Consider the following 22,614-nt stretch of genomic DNA (forward strand, 5'->3'; position numbering starts at 1 on the left):
CTATTTTCGTATATATAGTAACTGCCATGCGGTACGCAGCGTCGTCGTCGTCATCATCATCGATGACGTCGGAATGTTCCCGTCATGAAACCTAGGTAGCACGGAATTATTCCTGTACGTCGTCAGCGTTCTCAACTGGTAACCCTTGGAATTATTAAGAGGCGCGAAATGTGTTACGAACGACAGCGAAGACTCTTTTAGTTTTAAGACTTGCATAGTTATGTCGACAGAATTAATAATATTAATATTAATTAATTTGAATAAAAATATAATTTATTGTTGTGAAAAATGGCTCGGAGTTTAGCCTGAGAGATGATATTTTTAGCTATATTTTTTAGGTAACTTTTTAATAGTTCTTTTCTGATATTCACAATTAGAATTGAATCTCTCAAGTATTCATTTTTTTGTGTGAAAAGTAAATCAAATTTCCTTTTAAAGAGCATTTCAAAAGTACTGTATTGTAAAGTGAGTTTAATTTTTACATTACAAGATTGATTATTCCAAAATCATATGTCGGTATTATTTTTGCTTTCAACGATAATTGAAAATTAGATGTTTACAATTTAAATTTTATTTATTTATGTTAGTGTTGCGAATTACGTATGTCGCTGTAGAAACATCAGTAAAGTTGTAGTATATACAATACTATGTGTCGGCTTAGTAACGCGCCAGTAGAATACAAAGGGTTAAAAACAAATATTTAACAATTTGTAATATACAATGCAAACATAACAATCCAAATTTATTATATATTCTTTCGGGACAAAAAGAAACATAATGAATTTGTTGTGAAACTTGTATATTTAATGACGTGGAAAAAGTTACAACTTGATCTTTTTGTTAAAGCAAGCTTTGGCTTAAATTTCTGTTGAAATAAGTTGCTTGTGGCCTGTCGTGTACGTCTATATAGGATAGAGAGCCCCTTCTATAGTTACCTTTTACTACTGTCTGATATAGCGTAGGCTATTGTGTTTGTTACTACTGTCGCTCGTAAACTACGTAAACTACCTAACCCGGTAAATACGTTCAATGCGGCGTTTATAAAATAAAGAGTTCTTTTTTTTCATAATTAACAGCGCTTTTTAAACAGAGCATATTGATAAAATAAATTTTCGTGTGTATGCTTTGTTTTTATAAAATGACTTCACTAATGAATCATCATCACGAAGCAGCGCGCAACCACATCAATTTGATGCCAAAAAGTTTGAAGGTTGCAACCGTGATGCGATTGATATAGTAGCACTTGCCACTAAATTTCTCAAATTGTCAGAGCTTTTTGTATATTCTTTGAAATACTGTAAAATTCTTTGATATATGTATAGTAAAAACGTAAGATGAAGAATGTCCTCAAGATGTTTATAGAATTTTTTTAACATTTGGAAATATATCGTGAGAACATTTTTACAAAATATTTTTGTTGTCAGAAAAATTCTTCTAACGGTATTTTTATATATATATTTATACTTTTCTCACAGAAGGAATTAAAAAATATGTTGAAAATATATTCTCTGAATATTTTATACAACTGAAAAAATGTTCACACACATAGAGAGAGAGAGAGAGAGAGAGAGAGAGAGAGAGAGAGAGAGAGAGAGAGAGAGAGAGAGAGAGTGAGTGAGTGAGTGAGAGAGAGAGAGAATATTGTCGGAATTTTCTGTTTTTGTTTTTGAAGAATATTATTCGCTGAATATTTTTGTCTTTGTATTTCCATGCCAAGTTGAGAAAAAGAGATGAATAATGCGTTGAAAAATAATGTAATCAATAATCAAGAATATTGAAAAATAAAAATGACGAAAGAAAAAACGAACGAAGAGTCATATGAGACCAGTAAAGAAGAATCTTTTAAAATAATGAAAAAATGTATTATCTTTAATCGCTCAATAATAATGCAGTTTATAGATGATACGCAATGAATTTCGCGAAAAATTGTGGAATACGTTTCTCATCAGTGCCAAGTGCGATCTACTTAGCATCGTAAACATTACTCTCGTGTCTAGATTGTATATATTATCCGAGATCTTTCCATTATACACTAAGAGACAAGGATTACTTGACGCTTTCGGTATTTTTCATTCAACTAAATTAAACATCAGAAATGGTTGCATTAGAATTCTTTCGCGTGTCTGAATGACAGAAATCATATAAGATTTATTTATAAATTATATTTGTTATAAATTAACGATTATATCAGTCGCCAAAACGATTACTGAATCATCATCGAACATCTTGTAGCAAAACAACTTGTCAAATCAAATGAAAGAAACTTGATGTAACGAAATAATCGGATGGGTTTTTTTTTCTTTTTTTTTTCTTTCTTCTAGCTGATTATACGTATTTGTGCATCTTTGTGCATAATCAGTTCTTGTCGTTTACTATTTTTCATATTATTAATGCGTGAACTTTGTATATACATATATATATTCTATTAACGCATTATTACATCTATCTGAATCAAGATTACTTTTGCAGAAATATTTTTATAATTTTTATAATTATATATATTAGTTAATATTGTTATATGTGGATTATTTGACAAATCTAAATAGGTATACAACAAGTATGTTTACAACAAGTAGCGGACAAATGAATGATATAGTTATTTCGAAGTGAGAATCTGAAATTAATTCTTGCGAGAAAGAATTTACATTGAAAACATTTACAACTCTCCAAACGGTACCATGTTTGCTGATACCGAAAGGTCAAAGATCAATAGCAGATGTCTTTGGTGGATGGATCGATCTGCGCATAGAAGAGCGCTGGATGTTTCGCGGAGCGTACACACACCACTGGAACACACATTCCGATCGTGCGAAAGTGCGTCTTCTCCTCTCTTCGAGGATTAGGCAAGTTTCGCGATTAGGCAGTGGGGAATGTGGAAGCGATAATACATAAGCTTGATACATTAACGAAACAAAATCATGATATATTATTATGATAAATTACTGTATTCCCCCCTTATATAACATATATAATTGCATAATACATGTCGATGTGTGTGTCTTACAGATTATGACACGGCCAAGTCGGTCGACTACATCAATAGGAGAATTTTACGGATGAAGCTGAAGAAGAACATCGTGGACGAAGAAGAGGAGGGCGAAAAAGAGAAAGAAAGCAAGAAAGACGCTACTTATCAGATATCAGACAGGCAAACGAGAACATCCAGCGTCGATAGAGCGAAGAGCACCTTTTCACAATCACGCCGGTAGCCAACAAACTTGAACACGCCGTCGCTCGGCGCATCCGATGCTGAACGAGAAACGGCTCGAGGACAACACAGTGGCGGACGGGGAACGTAATGGTAGCGCCGTGGTTACCGGCCCGGCGCTTTCATCGTCGTCGCCGTCGTGCACAGTGCCCTACATCGGCACCGACCAGGGCTACGTGTTCGAGGGTGGCGGTATGACGACGTTGCAGCAGCCCGGTGCAGTCGGTCGCGGAGGTATCGACTGCACCGGTGGCGGAGGAGGTCTCGGATTCGGTATGTCGACAGGGGGTTTGAGTAGTGGACTTAGTGGCGGGATGGCAGTTGGTCCTGGTGGAACTACGGGGATCGTAGGAATGGGCAGTGGAGGAGGAGGAGGAGGGGGGATAAGTGGAGGAAACATCAACAAGGAGGTTCGTTATGCACCGTTCTCGTCATCTGTGGGACCGATTGGTACCGTGGTGCCGATAAATCTTCCATCTCTACCGCCACCACCGCCACCGCCGCCGCCGCCGCCGCCGCCACCGCCGCCGCCGCCCCTGCCGCTGCAGATGCAGCAGCAACGTGCCTTCTCGAGGTCGATGACGTCCCTGCCGCCGGAGCCGTTTATGATCATGCGTTCGAAGGCGTTGAATCGACGTGTTTCGATCAACGTCGGCGGCGTGAAACACGAAGTGCTCTGGCGCACCCTCGAACGATTGCCGCACACGCGCCTAGGCCGGCTGCGAGATTGCAATACCCACGAGGCGATCACCGAGCTCTGCGACGATTATTCCTTGATTGATAACGAGTACTTCTTCGACCGGCATCCCAAGTCCTTCAGCTCGATCCTCAACTTCTATCGCACCGGCAAACTTCACTTGGTAGATGAAATGTGCGTATTAGCATTCAGCGATGATCTTGCATATTGGGGCGTCGATGAGCTTTATCTTGAGAGTTGTTGCCAACACAAGTATCATCAGCGCAAGGAGCATGTGCACGAGGAAATGCGCAAGGAAGCGGAATCGCTCCGACAACGCGAAGAGGAAGAGTTCGGCGAGGGCAAATGCGCCCAATACCAAAAGTATCTATGGGATCTTCTTGAGAAACCAACCACATCCATTGCTGCAAGGGTAAGTTGCACTGTAGCTCGCAAGAATTGATGTCTTTTGTAGAACAATATAAAGTACAAAGCACAAACCAAAACGAACAAAACCTCGCGCATCGTCAATTCGTGTATGCGAGCGAACAAACCAGCCTAGGGTACAGCGGTCTAGAGATAGGATGGAAAGCGCTAGTGTAGACATACTTAACTATTTTACCAATTTGTCATCAGTCATTTTTTCAAACTTCTCAAATTTCAATATTTAATCTTGTAAATAATCATCATATTTCAACATACTATTTCTTTAAAAAATGATATATTTTAACGGGAATTTGAAGCAAAATATTATTTATCAGCTTTAATTGCTACGTGATATTTAATCATAATCCTCATAAAAATATTTATTGAAAAAAGCAAACATTAGATTGAATTAAAAATTTACTATCAATATCCAATTTTAAAGAAACACTCTGTTAAATTGCGACTTCTGATCGAGAAATAGTTATTGAACTCGAGCTAAGAGTTTAAGTCGCAGCAAGGACGCTTCGAGTCGCAGCATTCAATGATATGTGTGTGTATGTGTGTGTATGATTAGTTTAACTTAGAGATCACCGACTAAATATTCATAACAAACGCGAGAAGCTTCTGATAATTACATAATTAAAGATCCAATAATGCATATTAATTAACATATTGAATAACAAGTGTAAGGGCGCAGGGGAAAAAATTCAACTATTGAAATATTGGTATAACTAATTCTTAAGTTTTACATTCAACTTTTCGATTGCGTGATTATTATAAGTACACTGGACGATTCGCGACGTTTTTACCCCAATATATAAATATAATATATAACTAGATTATAAATTTAAATAGAGACATATATATGTATGAATAGGTCAAACAAGTGTATACTTTTCAAGCCGGAAATTGGCAATTTGTGACTGACAATGAGAGAGATAGTTGTGAGCTTACATGTCATAGCCTTATCTTGCAGCAAGATGATATTCGATAGCGAGATATTGCACACGATGACACTAGATTGTAAGATGGAGAGTGAAGTATAAGCTTATAAACTATCTTTCGCAGTTATTGTCAACTGTCAATTTTTGACTTAACTTTTTGGCACATTTATGTCGTTTGTTTTCATCTTCATATTGTAAAACTTCCTTTACATCTATCTCATAGAGAAACTCGTGTCGAATTGCTATTATAATCTCTTCGGTCAATCAAATTTTTTCGTGATGGCGAAAAATATGTTATACCGGCTTTTTAATAGCGCGCATGTTGATACTAGCGCGAATTGATAAAATCAATACATCGAATAACGCGCATAATTGGACAGATTTGGAATTGGATCATTTTGCATGCGAATCAAGTTTTTTAATCACGACATTACGAGAATCCAGACTTTTACTTATCGCAAATAATTTTAAACGACTTTATTTTCATTAATTAACTTAACGATGTGTCCACGCTTGCAGTTTTTTGCCGGAGCCTTAATTCAAGCAAAGGTATTACTAGCCGATGTTACAGCATCGACATATTTAGTATATACCTAGACGAACAGAGTAGATAGAACGCATTTTGAATTTAGTTTCGTCTTACAATTAGACCTTTTTTCGTGAACCGCTCGATCGGCAAATCACAATTTTTTATTTCGCTGACTTTCTAAAATATTGCGTTTTCTCTTTTGCGAATAAGTAACAGTACGATAAAAGTCTCGAATTACTTAATGCTACGTAGAGTTTTATTGTATTGAATTGAATTCTCGTAATGACAGATATTTGTTAAAATATAACGTTTTTATATAATCTCTATAATAAACTCTATAATAGTAATATACACATTTATCAGAGAAAAGTAAAATCTAGTATCGATTGTTAGTAGTTGATATACATATTTACAATATGTGATGTTATTAACGACAATTGCAAAAGTAGTCCAAAATGTAAACATACAAACGCAATAAAAATTAAAAAAGATATTTATTACAAAATTGAATAAAAATATTTTTACTCTACATATTTAGTCATTCTTCTACGTAATAACCATATTTGTTTAGGCATTCGTTTGTCCCGAACACAAATTTTTGTATTCCATTATTATACAACTTTTCAACAGTCTTCGTAAAAAAACTTGTTATTCGGGATAAAAAGGCAAGGCCTAATTCTTGTAATATTTGCATTACAAAGCTGCATAATTTATTTTTATCAAGATTTTTGTTTGTCTTTTGTTCTTAAAGAAGCATACATATACCCGAAAAGGAAGTTAATAAATACGAAGAAATGAAAAATAAAGAAAAAGTTTATGTTGAAAAATAACTAAATTTTTATATATATTCAGTGTATTTTTTGTAATAAAATTCTCGATTTTGTAATAAAATTTTAAAAAATTTTTATTGCGTCTGTATCTCTTTACTCCCTGGATTACTTTCGTATAAAAAATATATAAGTTATTGTAAGAAGAAACAAATGATAGATACTGCAGAAATTGAAGTAAATTATCTAAATAATGAATATACCTCTCTTTCAAAAGATACTCAATATTAATTGTGTTACTTGATACAAGTATACTTGGGAAAAAATCAGTCAAGTTTAAAATTTATCTTTTCTTGCATTACGAACATTAAAATCTAATATATCTTTTCAATTGCGTCTTTTCCTATGAAAATGAATCAAGTAATTATCCATCGATGGAGATACCTGTCAGTGAAAAGATAATGAAATAACTTGGTAGAATCATCTCGAAAAAATAATCTTTATGTAACGCCGCTAAATCGAATTATTAATCGAGTCGTGAGTCGATCGAGCGTAGCTGCCGTGACCTAGTCAGATCTAGATCACTTTCTATCTCGGTATTCTAGTTTCGATATGTTCATTAACGTCATAGATAGCGTATTATTTAGGTATTTAGCCAATCTAACGCCAAATATAACATATTTGCTCTCATTTTAGCGTACAAGTAAGTATGTGCATACATACTGTAGATTAGCGAATGATTCTCTGATGTTGATATCAATTTCTGTAATGTATATTTTATTTCTAGGTGGTGTTGCCCAATTTGATATTAATAATATCTTTCTCTCTATTATCATAATCCAGTTTTTAGCTCGTAGCTCATATTGTATTTCAAGAGTGTGAATAAGATCGTCGTGCCGTATAATTGGCCGCCGATGATAATGGGAGTGTTTTATACGCGATTACCAGGTATCACGTTGATTCTTTCTCAACACCGCTCCCTAAACGTCATTACTAGTTTCACTACCAGCGAATTCAATTCGACACACGCGCGCGCGCGCGCACGCACATATGCATACATATATGTGTATGTGTGTGCGTGTGCTGTGTGTAAGCACGCGTGCCTTACGTGCACTTGCATAAAAACTTAAAAATATATAAATCTGTTTATAATTTATTTGAAAAAAGTCACATATTTACATATTAAAATATATAAATTTGTAGAGAGAGTAACCTTTTTTTTAATAAAAAATAAGTAAATTCAATAAGAAAAATGTAACAAAAAGTAATAGAATTTTTTAATAATAATATTTTGTTTGATATAAGTTTCAAAGATTTTAGATGTTTCATAGTTATTTATTTTCTAATTTATTTTATCTTTTTAAATGTAAAAAAGAGAAATAATAACTAATTTGGTTGTGCAAGAGTATAAATGCGAGGTATACAACATATAACTTGTCGATTAATTTTTAACGAATTTTGCAGCAGAATATTAATTTGAACTTTTTTTATTTTACCGAAATACATAATGAAACAAATTAATAATTACTAATAAAAATAATGCAATAATATCCAAAGTGAAAGTTTGCATGAACAATTTGGAGTAAGACTATATAATTAGTTTCTTTTTTCAAATTTTTCTGTACAAACAGATTGATTTTGAACTTATAAAAAATAGATGGACTGATTACGAATCACTATGCATTACCATTAATGTTATTTATAATATTTTTGTTTATATTAATGGAATTATCATTAACCAAATCAAATGACAAATAAAAATATATGTTATTGTTTGCAATACGATATTTATATCAATCCATTTTTAATATGATTCGTCGAGTCCGATACTCGCAAATAGCGTGTTATACATATTTAATTATCATAACGTGACAATCGCAAATTAAATCTTACAATTAGAATTAGAACATTTTTTTCTGAACTAATTGTAAGTGAAGATATTAAGTGCCAAAATATGAAAAAAAAAAATTAATTGATTTAAATATTAAAGCATTAATTTTTGAAAACAATTTAGGAAAACGAAGGATTCAAATAAATAAATTTGCCACATATAACTAACATATTGTAAAATCTTTTATTACAATACTTTTTATTTTCCGGTAGATCTTGTTATAATAGAATTCTAATTTGTAACTAAATTACAAAGATATTTATGATTGAAAATTACAACGTGACATATAAACATGACAGTGATATAGTGAACTTTTTGCTGTGGAAAACTAAACTTGAAATTTACATGTTTAATCGAGAAACAAAATGCACAGTATGTCAACTTAAATAACATTTAAAAGAGCTTATAATGTAAAAGTAAACATGAAAGCGCTATTCAACATGCTATGTCGGACTCGATGATTTCGCTAATTATGAGAGAATCTTCTTGATCAACAAGCAACAGCTTGTTTCACTGGAATGTAGTTTGAATCCTCGATATATACTTGACACACCACAAACAATACACATTGCACACACTGTTGCTCTGAGATAAATATGATGTTTTGTGCGGGGTTATCACATAGCACCTCCTCCTCCCCAACTTTTAAAGACAACACTACAACAATTCTCTACGAAAAATGACCACCTAATGACGACCTAATATGTCTGACCTCACTGTATCGTTCCAAGATTGTCTTTCAAGTCGCCCAGACTGGGTGATGTCGGCGTCCGACATCTACGTCTTAAAGTGGTTTCCGAGAATGTCTGAGAACTAGTTTCTGTGTTGCCCTTATCTTGCTGCACGTCCGTATAATAACGGCTGTGGCACGGCACATTAACGAAAGCTTTCGAAAGCTGATACACTACACCGGTGCACTTGCCCGCGGTTCTATCCGCTGAAACACCGTGTCCACTTTTTCATAGTTCGTTTTCAAACCTATTTTCTCTTTAACAGACCTATCAATATAACAGAAACTATCGATCTGCCGAGTATATTTAGAGCACGCAAGGGCCATAACTACGACTGCAAAGATAATGTATGAACTCACCCGCCTTTTATATCGGCTTTCTTTTTCCAGTTTTCCTCGGCTTCTTTTTTTATCCGCAGCTGATATGACAGCATATTAGAAACAAAATGTAAGAAATAATCTGCACGAATTCGCTTCATTGCACAATACGATTGAACTCCGTCCCACACAGAGAATACATTGCACGAGCTTGCATCACACGGTTTTATCGTCATCTTTAACACGTACACGTACAGACACGTACACTCACATTATTGAGAGTAGCATTAATTTTTGATACCAGCTGAGATAGAGTGGTTCGAGATTCTCGAAGATAAAATATATCGCATCTATTTATATACAATCGTGTGAACCTGTGTTTGGAATTACATACATGCCAAAACAAACCTAATTCTTTCTAAAGTCAAGACAATCCTAATTTCTGATTACAATCTTTTATCTAATTTTTTAATCATACAAAGCGCTCATAGAGAGCAATTTCTTTTTAGAATATTTATAAAATTTTTCAAGTAATGAGACATACTTCGAAATGTGAACTAACATCGAGCTGCTAACTCAAGCTAGCTCAAAATTAAAATTATATTTTATGATATTTCATGACGCTTAATATGCAGAAATCAATTTAAGACTGCAAAATGTTGAGACATAACTAGTGCTTTCTTTTTCTGGTTTTCTCTTAATTTTTTGCCTACAAAAAATACTTACAAAATTAAGAGTAAATCTGAATAAAAAAAGAATTTTTTCTTATTGATAAAAGAAACATTTTCCAGGAAAATTTCTCGACGACAAAGTACCATAAAACAATTTTTAGAAGAGATTAATTGTGCAAACATATTCATTTTTATGAACTTTTATGATGTATACATGCTATATGCATGCTTCAGAATCAAGAAATATAAAACTTTGATATGAAGTAAATGCAAGATAAAAATAAGTTATTTTTAATTTGTCCATTTTTCTTTGGTCGTGACATAAAGTCGGCTGATCTAAAATACATTAAGTGTGTACTTTAATCGTGTTGAGGCATTTGTAATTCTGAAAAGTGCCATTTTATATAGAGTGAAAAAATAGAATAGTATATTCTGTGAGAATTTTCGTGGAGTAACGTTTGATTGTTGAAAAAAATGACACCGAAATTATCGAGAAAAAATAATGAGATCTCCTAAGCAGGTATCGGAAATTCAATGCTTCCTTGATATGTCTTTGAATGTACGCACTTCCCCTTATTCCCCTTACGATTTAAATATTGCGAAGCAAGCTTTCCTTATTACTTTACTTTAAGTGACCTCACGATTTCGCCGAATTCTCAAAGCGACGAATTGATTTCGCTTTGTAGCGATTGCACTGGCATGAAAATAGAAAGAGGGAGGGGAACAGAAGAACAGCTTATGGACTTGTGATCTCTCGGGGAACAAAGGCACAAGAGATCAGGAACAAGGGAGCGGGGTTTTGAAGGGACATACAGTGTGTTTACCGAACAATGCAATAAAACTTGTATGAGTCGAGCGACGTCGGGCAGACTGCGTTTAAACGACGAGGCACACCCTGATGACGAAGCTGTGTTGCGAATATTTCTGAGAAAATACGATTGATTCTCCATTTACTGGATCATCAAATCGATTTTCTCTACTTTCAACACAAAAGTATCTAGTCGTCAGTATGATATAATATCGGTGATATACTTCCTTCCATATTTGCAGTGGTTTGTTTGATCAAGGCTGTGTTTACTTCTTCAATGATCTTTCTCTGTGTTGGTTAGTTTTGGCCAAGCCTTATATTACAAAAATCGTTCAAATTTCCAATTAGGCGCTCTCATTATGCTGATTGATCGCGCAGTAAATGCGCGGAAAAGCGCCAACTCATCCTTGAAATTTAATAAAATTTAGCAAACACAATAAGTGTTTAATAATGTTGGGTGTTGATTGATCAATGGTCGATTATTTTCGAGAAACGAGATTTTACGAAAAACACTCCAGTTGCTTTAACATATTGTACATTTTCGTCAAAAATAAAATAAAATAAAATATGGTCGCCAAAAAGTGGCATATTCAAATAAAATAAAGTTATGCGTAACGCACGTCATACGTGATACATCATAATAGATCAGAGAATTACTTTTTGCGTATCTCGTCAGTCTCGTCAGTTATCGCTTCACTGTAATGTACTATACTTGTGCGGCTTTACTGTAAATGTGTCGCAATATACATGTCTCATAAAAGTTAGAGTATAAATTACAGTATATACCGTTTGTCTATATTTTTATTCTCTGTATTTTGATTAATTTCATACTTAATTACAACGCTTTCGTATTGCAGTAACATTTTTCACCTTTTTTTGTTGTAATTATTGCAACGCTTGTCAAATTTTTTAGCGATGATTATTTTTATCACATACATTTTTATATATTGTTACATGTATTGTATATACGCATATAATGCCTTAGAGAATAAATTTTTTTATTTTGCAATTGCAAAATGTAATTGCATTGTCTTTGACTCGGTTTATCATAATCTTCCAAGTCTATTGTGTTGATATCGATACATCGATCTCGAAGGAAAATTGTATTGGAATCAATGTGTATATTTTAAAAGGATTGCAATAACAATCATTCGTCACGATATAATAGCTAGTATGTTTCTCGATTGTAAAGGCTAAAGTGTAAGCTAAAGTTTTGTTGTACCTTCCCCGTACGCATTATAGATGGTCATATAAACGCGCGATAAGGATAGCAATACGGTTATACATATGTAGATTTAGGAAATACCCCGATAGATGATCGATAAAGACAGACAAAGAAAAGATATTAAGGGAGGAAATAGTTTGAAATGTACGTAAACGTAGACCGCGGTAGCACGTGATTGGATTAGCTCTATTTGACTGGTTGACCGTCGCTTTTCCAGGTGATAGCTGTGATATCAATACTCTTTATTGTGCTTTCGACGATCGCACTAACTCTCAACACCATTCCTAGTATGCAAGTGAATGATGAGAAAGGGGTTCAAGACAATCCACAGCTCGCTATGGTGGAGGCCGTGTGCATCTCGTGGTTCACCCTCGAGTACTTGCTTAGGTTCAGTGCCTCGCCGGACAAGTGGAAGTTCTTCAAGGGCGGTCTTAATGTAATCGATCTTTTGGCGATACTACCGTACTTCGTATCTCTGTTCCTGGTCGAGACGAACAAGAATGCGAACGACCAGTTCCAAGATGTGCGCAGGGTAGTGCAGATCTTTCGTATAATGCGGATCTTAAGGATCCTGAAGTTAGCCCGCCACTCAACCGGGTTGCAAAGCCTCGGCTTCACTCTACGTAATTCGTACAAGGAGCTGGGCTTGCTGATGCTCTTCCTGGCGATGGGCGTCCTCATATTTTCGAGTCTCGCCTATTTTGCCGAAAAAGAGGAGCCCGGGACCAAATTCATAAGCATTCCAGAAACCTTCTGGTGGGCAGGCATCACAATGACCACCGTCGGATACGGCGACATCTACCCCACGACCCCGCTCGGCAAGGTGATCGGCAGTGTGTGTTGTATATGTGGTGTCCTGGTAATCGCGTTGCCCATTCCCATTATCGTCAACAACTTCGCCGAATTCTACAAGAACCAAATGAGGCGGGAGAAGGCTATCAAGAGGCGAGAAGCCCTCGAGAGAGCCAAGAGGGAGGGCAGCATCGTGTCCTTTCATCACATCAACTTGAGGGATGCCTTCGCCAAGAGCATGGACCTCATCGACGTCATCGTCGATACCGGTAAGCGACGGAGAGTACGACAGATCTGCGATCTGCTTGTCGCCGTCATCGTCGCCGATATAATCGAATAAACTCGGCCCCTGACCCGAGATCATTGTCGCGGTTCTCAGCGAGCCGTGACATGTTGCCACCGATGCTGCCGCCGCTCGTTTTTTACCTAATTTATTTTTCTCTGTTTGCTCTTTTTATTTTTCTTCTCTTCAATTCTATCAATTACAGTGTTGCAAGATGGGATTATTGGTATTGCTACAATCTGATTTCATATTACGGTATTTTGGTCGGTTTTTTTTCACTCCAAGATCATGGTTATACTTTTAAACTTGCAATCCCAGGCGGTGTACGAGAGACAATAAAGGCCTCACTGTAACGAAATTAATTAATCGATCTCAATACAGACTTGGTAAATGTGTGAGACTCGACGTGGAAGCAAGTCCACGTTTTTTTTCTCGCGTTTTACATATATAAAAACTAATTTACTGTGATTGAATTGCATTATCATTGCGATTGCGCGGCTGATATGTCCCTCCCCCCTCCCTCTTTTTTTATAGATTGCAATAGATTATAAATTCGTTCTTATGTATATATACATATGTACACATGCATACCGCCACGCTTAATTTTCTCCGCTTATCTCGTAGAAGCCTGGGATTGACGTAAAGGAAACTCGTCCAATGAAATCGCATATAAAAAAAGGAAAAAAGGACGATAAACAAATTGATTTTTAAGTCAGAGTGCAAGACTCTCGTGATCTTACAATGTTTTCTGTTTTTGTGCGATACATGACCTCGATCAATTTTTTTTTAACTATTCAACAAATCTCAAATATTCGTGCAATATTCCTGCAAAATCCACTTTTTAGATGTTATTATTACTGAAGAGATTATTAAGGTAATTAAGTTTAATGATTGTCTAATTTTGCGATTGTTATTTCGATATTATAATTATAATTGTACATTTTCTACGCTCCACAAGCAAATAAAAAGTAAACCGCTGCTTTTATATAATATAAAAATTTGTATAAAATATGTACAAAATTAATTTTCCATTATTCGCATATCATTAAATAATAATTGTCACTATTAAAGCACAATAATACACCAGCAAAGAAATTATAATATTAATCGCGATTTCTTACTTAATAATTTAAGCATACAAACTTACACGACAGCTTTCATTTAACTCATAATATCAACTCTGATTTCTTTCAACATCTTAGGATCATTTATTAAAATATAAGTAGGCGGTTTAGTCCTCGCTCACGTTTTACCGCGAAGAACAGTACAGATCTTGCACCTATTTCCAGGCCATAACATGTCTGGAGTGGATGGTAACAGTACGGAGGGAGAGTCCGCGTGTGGTCGAGGGCCTGCTCAGACTGGGCCTGGCTGTTATCGCAACTATGAGCACTACAGTCTGTCGCGCCATCGACGCAGTGCATCTAATGCCTGTTTTCCGAACTTGCCCAACGACCTGCCCACGATCACTACGCCTGATAGTCCGAATCGTCGACTTCTCGATTATGCTCAGAATCTACCGGGTGCGCAGAACGACGATTATTTTCAGGATGAAATGCCGACGCAGCATCCCAACCAAGGCAATATGACATCTAGCGTAAGTGTCAATATGGAATACGTGGGCGCGTGCACACACACATGCACATTTGCGTATACGAATATATATGTGTATATATATATATTCACATATGCATATCCTTATGTTTTAACACGTATTCGGGATGGCTATACGGTCTTAATGTCGATGATTTATAGTTTGAAAAATGAAGCTAACTATACAGAAGAAAACGCATACGAAAAAGGTTGAATAATGCTAGGTACATCTTGTTAAATTTCTTGTGTATGATGTTGATTTTTCTAATCTTATTTTATGTAATCAAATACATATAAAGAAGACATATTCAATTTATATTAATATTTTGAAATCATACGCAAGTGCGCGTGCATAAAGCACAAAAAAATCTTGGAATTTTTCTTTTATCATACTGTTAGAAAAATTTGCTTTGAATAATATACTCTTCTGGAAAATTTTGAATAAAAAAATTAATAAGAATAATTCGATGTTAAAAACCTAATTAATCATCCCGTACGTGCATATGTAGAGATCAATGATGATTGCAGTGGATGTGCGACCGCGCTAGTAATATAATATGCGCTTTATTGTACGCAGCTCTATCTACTGCGACGACTTTTTACCATTGAGTTACTAACATGGTTTTTCATTAAAGTTGTGTTACTACACAATTGGTATACAATTAAAAATCTTAGATATTGAAAAATAAAATACATCAAGTAAATCTACTTCAAGAGAGAATATAATTTTTGTAATATAATATTTTTCAAGCCAACGATCCAAAAAAATTTTAAATTCTACTTCAATATATATATGTGCTTTATTATATGTAATATGAGTGTGTGTGTATATATATATATATACACACTAAGAGACTACTTTATCAGCAACATCTAGATAAACAGAAAGAGATCACTGGTGCAGAAAGTGAGTTACCTGGCTCGTAACCTGGATATAAAAAATTTACTGATGAGAGCTACAGTTTTCAGTTACCTCGAAAGAATGCTACTGTTTTGAAAGCGAAAGAGGGTGCTACATCTCACTGAACGATTATTCCTAATAAAATGGTCATTCACTTTATATATTCACATACAATACAATTAATTTTTATATTAATTATTGTATCATGACACTTAAACGTATAAATAGATGTATTTACATGATATATTATTGAAAGAATGTTGCATATAGTAACATATCGCTTAAATTTTATTCGCACGAATCCCTCAAATTTATATTTATCGGTTTCAATTTGTTATTACAACTGTGATCGCATCCATTGCAATCGCAGAATCAGTTCACACTCGTCGAAATCGTGTAGCTACAAAACAGTCCATTTATTTTTACATTTTATTATGTAAACTTTACATTATGTTATGTAAACTTTACGTTACGTTATGATAAAACGACGAGATTGGACGCGTTCAATGTGAATGACAAATACTTTTTACATGTACGCAAAGGAAGCACATCGAGCACATGTCTCATCTTGAGCATCAACTATGATTCAATTATTATTAGCTAATTATTAATGAGATTGACCCCATGTATTTTTTAAAAGATTCTCACTATTTGTCAGTGAATGCGTTGTATATGTAAAAAGAATTAAAATTATTTTTTATTTAACACTTCAAGTTAATTTTAAAGATATATAATATTGTAGAGTTTTGAACTTTTACTAGCAATAGAAATATATCACATTATAAAATGCTGACAAATAAATGATTGGGAGTCGCTGCTGCAAAACAATACGCGCTCGACGTGCAACTATTTGTCTATCTTACATGCTTGTTTTTAGCTCGATCCTAATTATTAATTAGACACCGTACCATTCATATATTGTATAATTTCTTTTTTCGTAATTGATAAATTTCTCGCTGGCATATTGAGTCCACGAGTTTGATGCACGATTTCTGCGAAAAATAAGTATATTAATGGCGCTGGGCGGAGTTCTTAATTGATGTGCGTCGCTTATTTCTCACATTTATTGTCATATTATTGTCACACAAGGTTCCTTCAGATTTTGTCGAAAAAATATTTAACGCACGGAAGGAAAACATAAGGCGTATATGGTTACGCATAGAGTCGGCTTCATGAAATTTAATTGTGTTGATAAATTTTTGTTATTTCTATGTACTCTGTAACATTTGTGTGTGTATGTGTGTGTGTGTGTGTGTGTGTGTGTATACACACACACACACACACACACACACACAAATGTTTTTGCTTTGCTCTATGCGATGCATATCGCTTGATTAAAAAAGTAACTATCATGAGAGTATTTATTATACAAGAGATAGAATTGCAACGTAGAAATATGTATCTGTCTCCGACGGAAAAATTATATCAATTATTAGTCTAATATTTATTCAAACAGGGGATATTCAATTGTTCATTTTCAATCATTGAGAGAAGCATACTCATAAATTATTTTTATAATATTTTGTTTATTGTTTAAGTATTTCGCAATATTTCCATTTAATTTTTTTTTAATTTAGATAATGCTTCTGTTTAAAATGAACAAGAATAAAATTTAAATATTACTCAAAAGTTTGTATTATGCAAAAATATGTTCTGTCACTCGAAAAACGATATCGCATTAGAAAAAATGAGATTAAAAATATGAAATAGACAAAAACTACTTGTTCGATACAATTTAAAACCAGCTTAGAAATGAAAAATTAACAATCTGATTGACATTTTAAATAAATATAATGAAGAATAATGTTGAGTAATATTAACGTTTGATTTTATTGATTCAAGAATTTGTATTTTTAACTATTACGGTACGTGAATAATTAACTCGATTCTTTTTATTACTAACATTTTAATTAGACACACATTGCATCATTTAATCGAGTCCAGCCTCATTCTGTATTACATTTCTGTTTTAATTATTATATCACTCTCATTAAGAGTGCCCACATGTACATGCAGTATACATTTCTGATTGTGAGTAATGATACGTCTATATACATATCTATATACATCTATACGTCTCTATACATATGTATACTATATTAGAGAACTTACTAGAGAATTACGAGATGAAACTCTCGTAAATTATATAAATTTGCAATGATTCAGCCGTAGTCGGGCACAGATACATAAAAATAAAATTTTCACAATGGTTCGTTTTCAAGTTCAGCGTATACATTTCCTACGAATACTTTACCATTTATTTCGCTTTCTGTATAATCCTTCTCGTAGTCGGAAAATCTTCGCCCAATGTCTTTTCAGAGACGTGAGTGAAACGACGATACGCGCGGAGCCCGAAAGAACAATACTACAAAAATCTCCACAGATGCTGGAATGACGAAACTTTATTGTATGTCTATTCATTTAAGTCTGAAATTAACGAAGAAAACTCTGTTTTTAAATTGGCACTATTTTATACGATATGACAAATTTAAGGAGTAAATTTGTATATATATCATTTGCCAGTTTACAAATTGCGCGCGGAATCTAATCGTAAAAACTACGCGAGTGCTCTTTCAAGACATTATTAAATTTCAGTATAAAACTGTAACACATACATTAAAGTTTTTTTATTCCAGCCACCTTGGATGCTTTTCCTCTTGGCAACGTCCACTCTTTTCGGTCGTGAATAATCATTAGATTGTTATTATTAAAATAACCGATTATTTAAAATGACGATGCTGATGACGATCACAATGCACATGTGTTATCTCCTCTCATCGATGAAAATGCAAATGTAACTTGAAATAAAATATGCAACTCAGACTCTAGTCCAGCTATTATATTCACAAATCACATAAAAGCAATAAATGTATGTATATGTACATATAATCTCTCTTTTCACACACATACACGCGTACACATATACACAAAAAGTAATTTAAAAATATATTGATAAATTTTGAAAAATGATGGGGGATATGAAACAAGTAATTATAATACAATTTGTACTGCAAAATGTGGCTTTTCAAAGATGAAATATACAGATAATGGAGAAGGCATTAAAAACTAGAAGCACGGTTGAAGCGTAAGAACTGTTCACTATAATAAATTAAATACGAAAAAACCGTTTTGGCCACTACCAAGTAGCAAAAGGACATCAAATTGAACATTTAATAAAATAAAGAGTACACTCACAATCATCTACAGACACAGGCGCGCGCGCACCCACAAAACACGGACACAAAAACGGTGTAAATCCGATCACGCTATCTCTACAATTTTTTTAAACCTACCTTATCATTTTTGTTTGAAACATTTTTCTGAAATAATTGGCCGTTTTGGCACTTTTGGCACGCACTGTATATCTACAATACAAGGGTCTTTATCACGGACTGGAACTACAAGGTGGCATAGTAGCCACCGCTGAAAATGGGTGCGATTCAATGAGGGATTCGCACGGGATAAAAGGCTCACAGGATTGTGTATGCTGTATATATCTATCGCACGCGATAAACATATCTCGATTTCGAACAAATTTTCATCTGATGGCGGCTCTCTCTTTGTCTCTTTCTCACGGACTTGGTATCGCTATGTTGCAGGCAATGTCCGACAGTGCGCATTGACCGGCATCGTTGAGCGAAGCTGCCTAGAGACACACTCGTCATACACTCACTCACACGCAAATTTACTACTGCTCTAATTTGTCGGACTTTGCCGAGCTCTATCAACTCGCCCCGGCAATGTGTCAATTTTCTCTTCGCTAAGTGTGTATACTTTTTTCTCTGAACATGAGCAGTCTGTCCTTTTCTCATCGGAACAAACACACGCGCGCACACACATACACGCATACACCACACCACGCACGCACGCGAACGCACACACACACACATCGAATTATTCACGGAGAGATAAAAAATGAGAAAGCCACAAACTTTAATATGACTTGCAAATTGCGTTAGTGTGCTGATCGCGATGATATAAATCAAAATTTCTTTATAAAGAAACAAAAATTGTTGTTTAATTTTTTTGTTAAGTTTAAATATCTATAAATATTGGATATATTATAAATAGAAAATTTTATATATGTATATTAAGTAATAATTTATTAAAAATTATATTAAAAATTTGAAAAATGTCACGTGCCTGCAAACGCGTTTTTATCGATTAATGTCACGATAAATAAAATCAACTTATATTGTTAAAAAAAACACAGCGATAAAAATCATTATCAATTATAATTATAATATTATAATTATATTTCTAAATATATATATATATATATATATATATATATATATATATATATATATCAAGATAATGAAATAATTTACTATATCGCGGCGTAATGACAAATGGCGGGCATTCTGGTGCTTTTCAAATGCTTCTTATTTTTAAATTGTTTATATATTATTGTAACAATTCTCTCGTAAATGTAAATATTTTTTGTATTACTCTTAGAGTTTGCAGTTTTACTTAAAATAATAGAAAAAGAATCGGAAATGAAAGAGAGAAAATCCATTGCAATCACAGAAGATTAGATATGAATTAGAAGCTGTCTACACATACACACGTACATACATGAGAATGTGTAAAACAGGAATTCTCGTATAAAATTTTCATTATTGAGAGTTTTATTATAACAAAATCTGAATCGTAGCAAACAACTGATTAACTATGGATGCACTATCGCTCCCATTTATATTTTATTCTTATGTATTTATTGATCTTTTTACAAGAAACAGTTCTAATTTATAAATTTATAATTTATATATTTATAACGTAATAGATTTATAATATATATTTATAATTTATATATTTATATAATTTATAAATTTATAAACAGTTTTAGTGGACGTTGCTTTCTTCCACGCAAAGAGTTTAATTAGTAATTTAGTAACAGTAGTAGTTTACTATAAAGACTTTTTTTAGCATAAAGAAAAAGCAGTAAAATTGGCACAAATCTTGTAAAAATTAAACGGCGCACTCTATCAAAACTAATATAAATGTGATCTATCTATTGTAGATAGTTAATCTACTTAACTTAACTTTACACTATAAACCTCAAAATTTATGTTGCTTGTTTATGCTTGCTAAATTATTTATTGCATTACTAACAAATAGTCAATATTTTGTCATACTTTTTAAGCATAATAGGAAAAAGGAGAGGCAGAAAGAGAGAAAGAGATTTTTTGCATTAAATTTTGAAATGTATAAATTTCTAATAAAAAGTTGCATTTTATTCAATAATATCACAGATAATACTGAATGAATAAATTAATACATTTATATAGAAGAAACATTTGTGGAACTTTAATAAAAAGATTTTCGAAGAAGAGCTTGCTAGTCATAAATATTGTACTTGAAATATTGGTATCACTTTCAAAGTGTTCACTGTTTCATAGTGTTATGGCAGCTTTTTTTCTATCTAATCTTCTTTGAATTAGAATCAATTAACTGTAAAAAAGACACAAGTACACGATCATCTTTGCGAACAAGAATAAAGCTGATGAAACAACAGAGAGCGACGCGGGACGTTGCCCCTCTTCTCACGTCACTCGATCGTCATTACGAAACTCGATCAAATGCTGCATAAAATGCTGGCAGTGATCGTTATCGGAAGTCAACGATTTACACACTCATATGTAATGCTTCACTCTTTCCACGTATCGTTTATTCTTCACGATCATGACATCGTTCGCGCTGTCTTGTTATTTCTCCGCGCGTCCATTATCACATCACATTGTTTTGCGCTCGTTTTGCGTCAATTTATCGAATTATCAATTTGACACATCAATGTTTCCTCGCTATTGATGAAACAATGATGTATTAGTGAAATATCGATGCATTACATCGACATAAAAATAATCGACATACATTTTTAATAAAGATAAAGAAATTTTGAAAATTAAGAACAATTTTTCAAAATAAATTACAAGAACTTTTAATCTCTACATTACAATTTTATAACAAAAAAAGATATTAGAAAGAAAATAATGTATTTTGTTTTTTTCCGGCTTTTTTTACGTTTTACTTTGCTTTAACTTGCTTGTATATTTATGAGCAAAAGTTGAAAAATGTAATATTATTTAATATCCAAAATAATTTTGTAAAAGAAAATTTGTATCTTAAAATCTGTGTTGTCTAAATTTTGTATGTGTTTGATCATCATCGTTGTGTTAATGTTTTATATAAATTTGAATTCATACATCGATATTACCATAGTATTTATGAAATAGATATCATGCGTTTCTAATCTATACCTTTCGAGATCTAATTATTTGATGATCTGTGAACCATGCACGAGATTGTATAACTGTTGTGAGCATGATTTCTCTTGACTATTAGGATATATAGCATATAATCTCGCTCGATCCTCATGTTTACTTGCGAATCAATGGTACACGGAAAAAAATGTGCAATTTCGTTTCTCATGTAAATGATTATATTTATTACCAAATGCGAAGATGCACGTAATACATTATGATTTTTAAATATTAAATATTTTTATATGTATGAAAATTCAAATAAAAAAATAGATATTTAAACTTTTATTCCTTTTTCATTAAACTTTTTTATTACATACGTTGTTGTTTTTTTTTATATTGTTCATATTTTTAATTGCCTTAGTAATAATCATCTATATAAACATTACAGCGAAGAATATAATATATATATTCACTTGACAAAATTTATTTCGTTTCTTACGTTTGTAGTGGCCAATTGATATGCCGGAAATCAGGAAGGTCGAACTTTTGCTGAAGTTTTACTTCCGTCCTAAGTACCAATAAAAGAATTACGAATTGGTACATAAAGAAATGAACTAAAACTAAATATTAGACGTAAGACGTTCTA

At 33.5% G+C, this 22,614-nt stretch overlaps 1 protein-coding gene across 7 annotated transcripts in view; it reads left to right on the plus strand.

The window, feature by feature from the left end:
* The window catches only part of Shab (Shaker cognate b), a 39,880-nt gene that overhangs the window by 1,243 nt on the left and 16,023 nt on the right, over positions 1 to 22,614 (plus strand). For 5 of the 7 annotated variants that reach the window (XR_010888405.1, XR_010888406.1, XM_067348976.1 and 2 more), the window contains exons 2-5: positions 19 to 2,843; positions 3,007 to 4,317; positions 12,411 to 13,254; positions 14,558 to 14,865. Coding sequence is in view for 5 of the 7 variants with exons in the window: in XM_067348976.1 (XP_067205077.1) it covers positions 3,247 to 4,317; positions 12,411 to 13,254; positions 14,558 to 14,865 (2,223 nt within the window). In the remaining 2 variants the exon portion in view is untranslated. The remainder of the gene's footprint in view (positions 1 to 18; positions 2,844 to 3,006; positions 4,318 to 12,410; positions 13,255 to 14,557; positions 14,866 to 22,614) is intronic. The other 2 variants (XM_067348977.1, XM_067348978.1) reach the window with 1 other exon arrangement.

This window comes from Linepithema humile, chromosome 2 (assembly GCF_040581485.1).
Source record: "Linepithema humile isolate Giens D197 chromosome 2, Lhum_UNIL_v1.0, whole genome shotgun sequence".
Classification (NCBI taxonomy): domain Eukaryota; kingdom Metazoa; phylum Arthropoda; class Insecta; order Hymenoptera; family Formicidae; genus Linepithema; species Linepithema humile.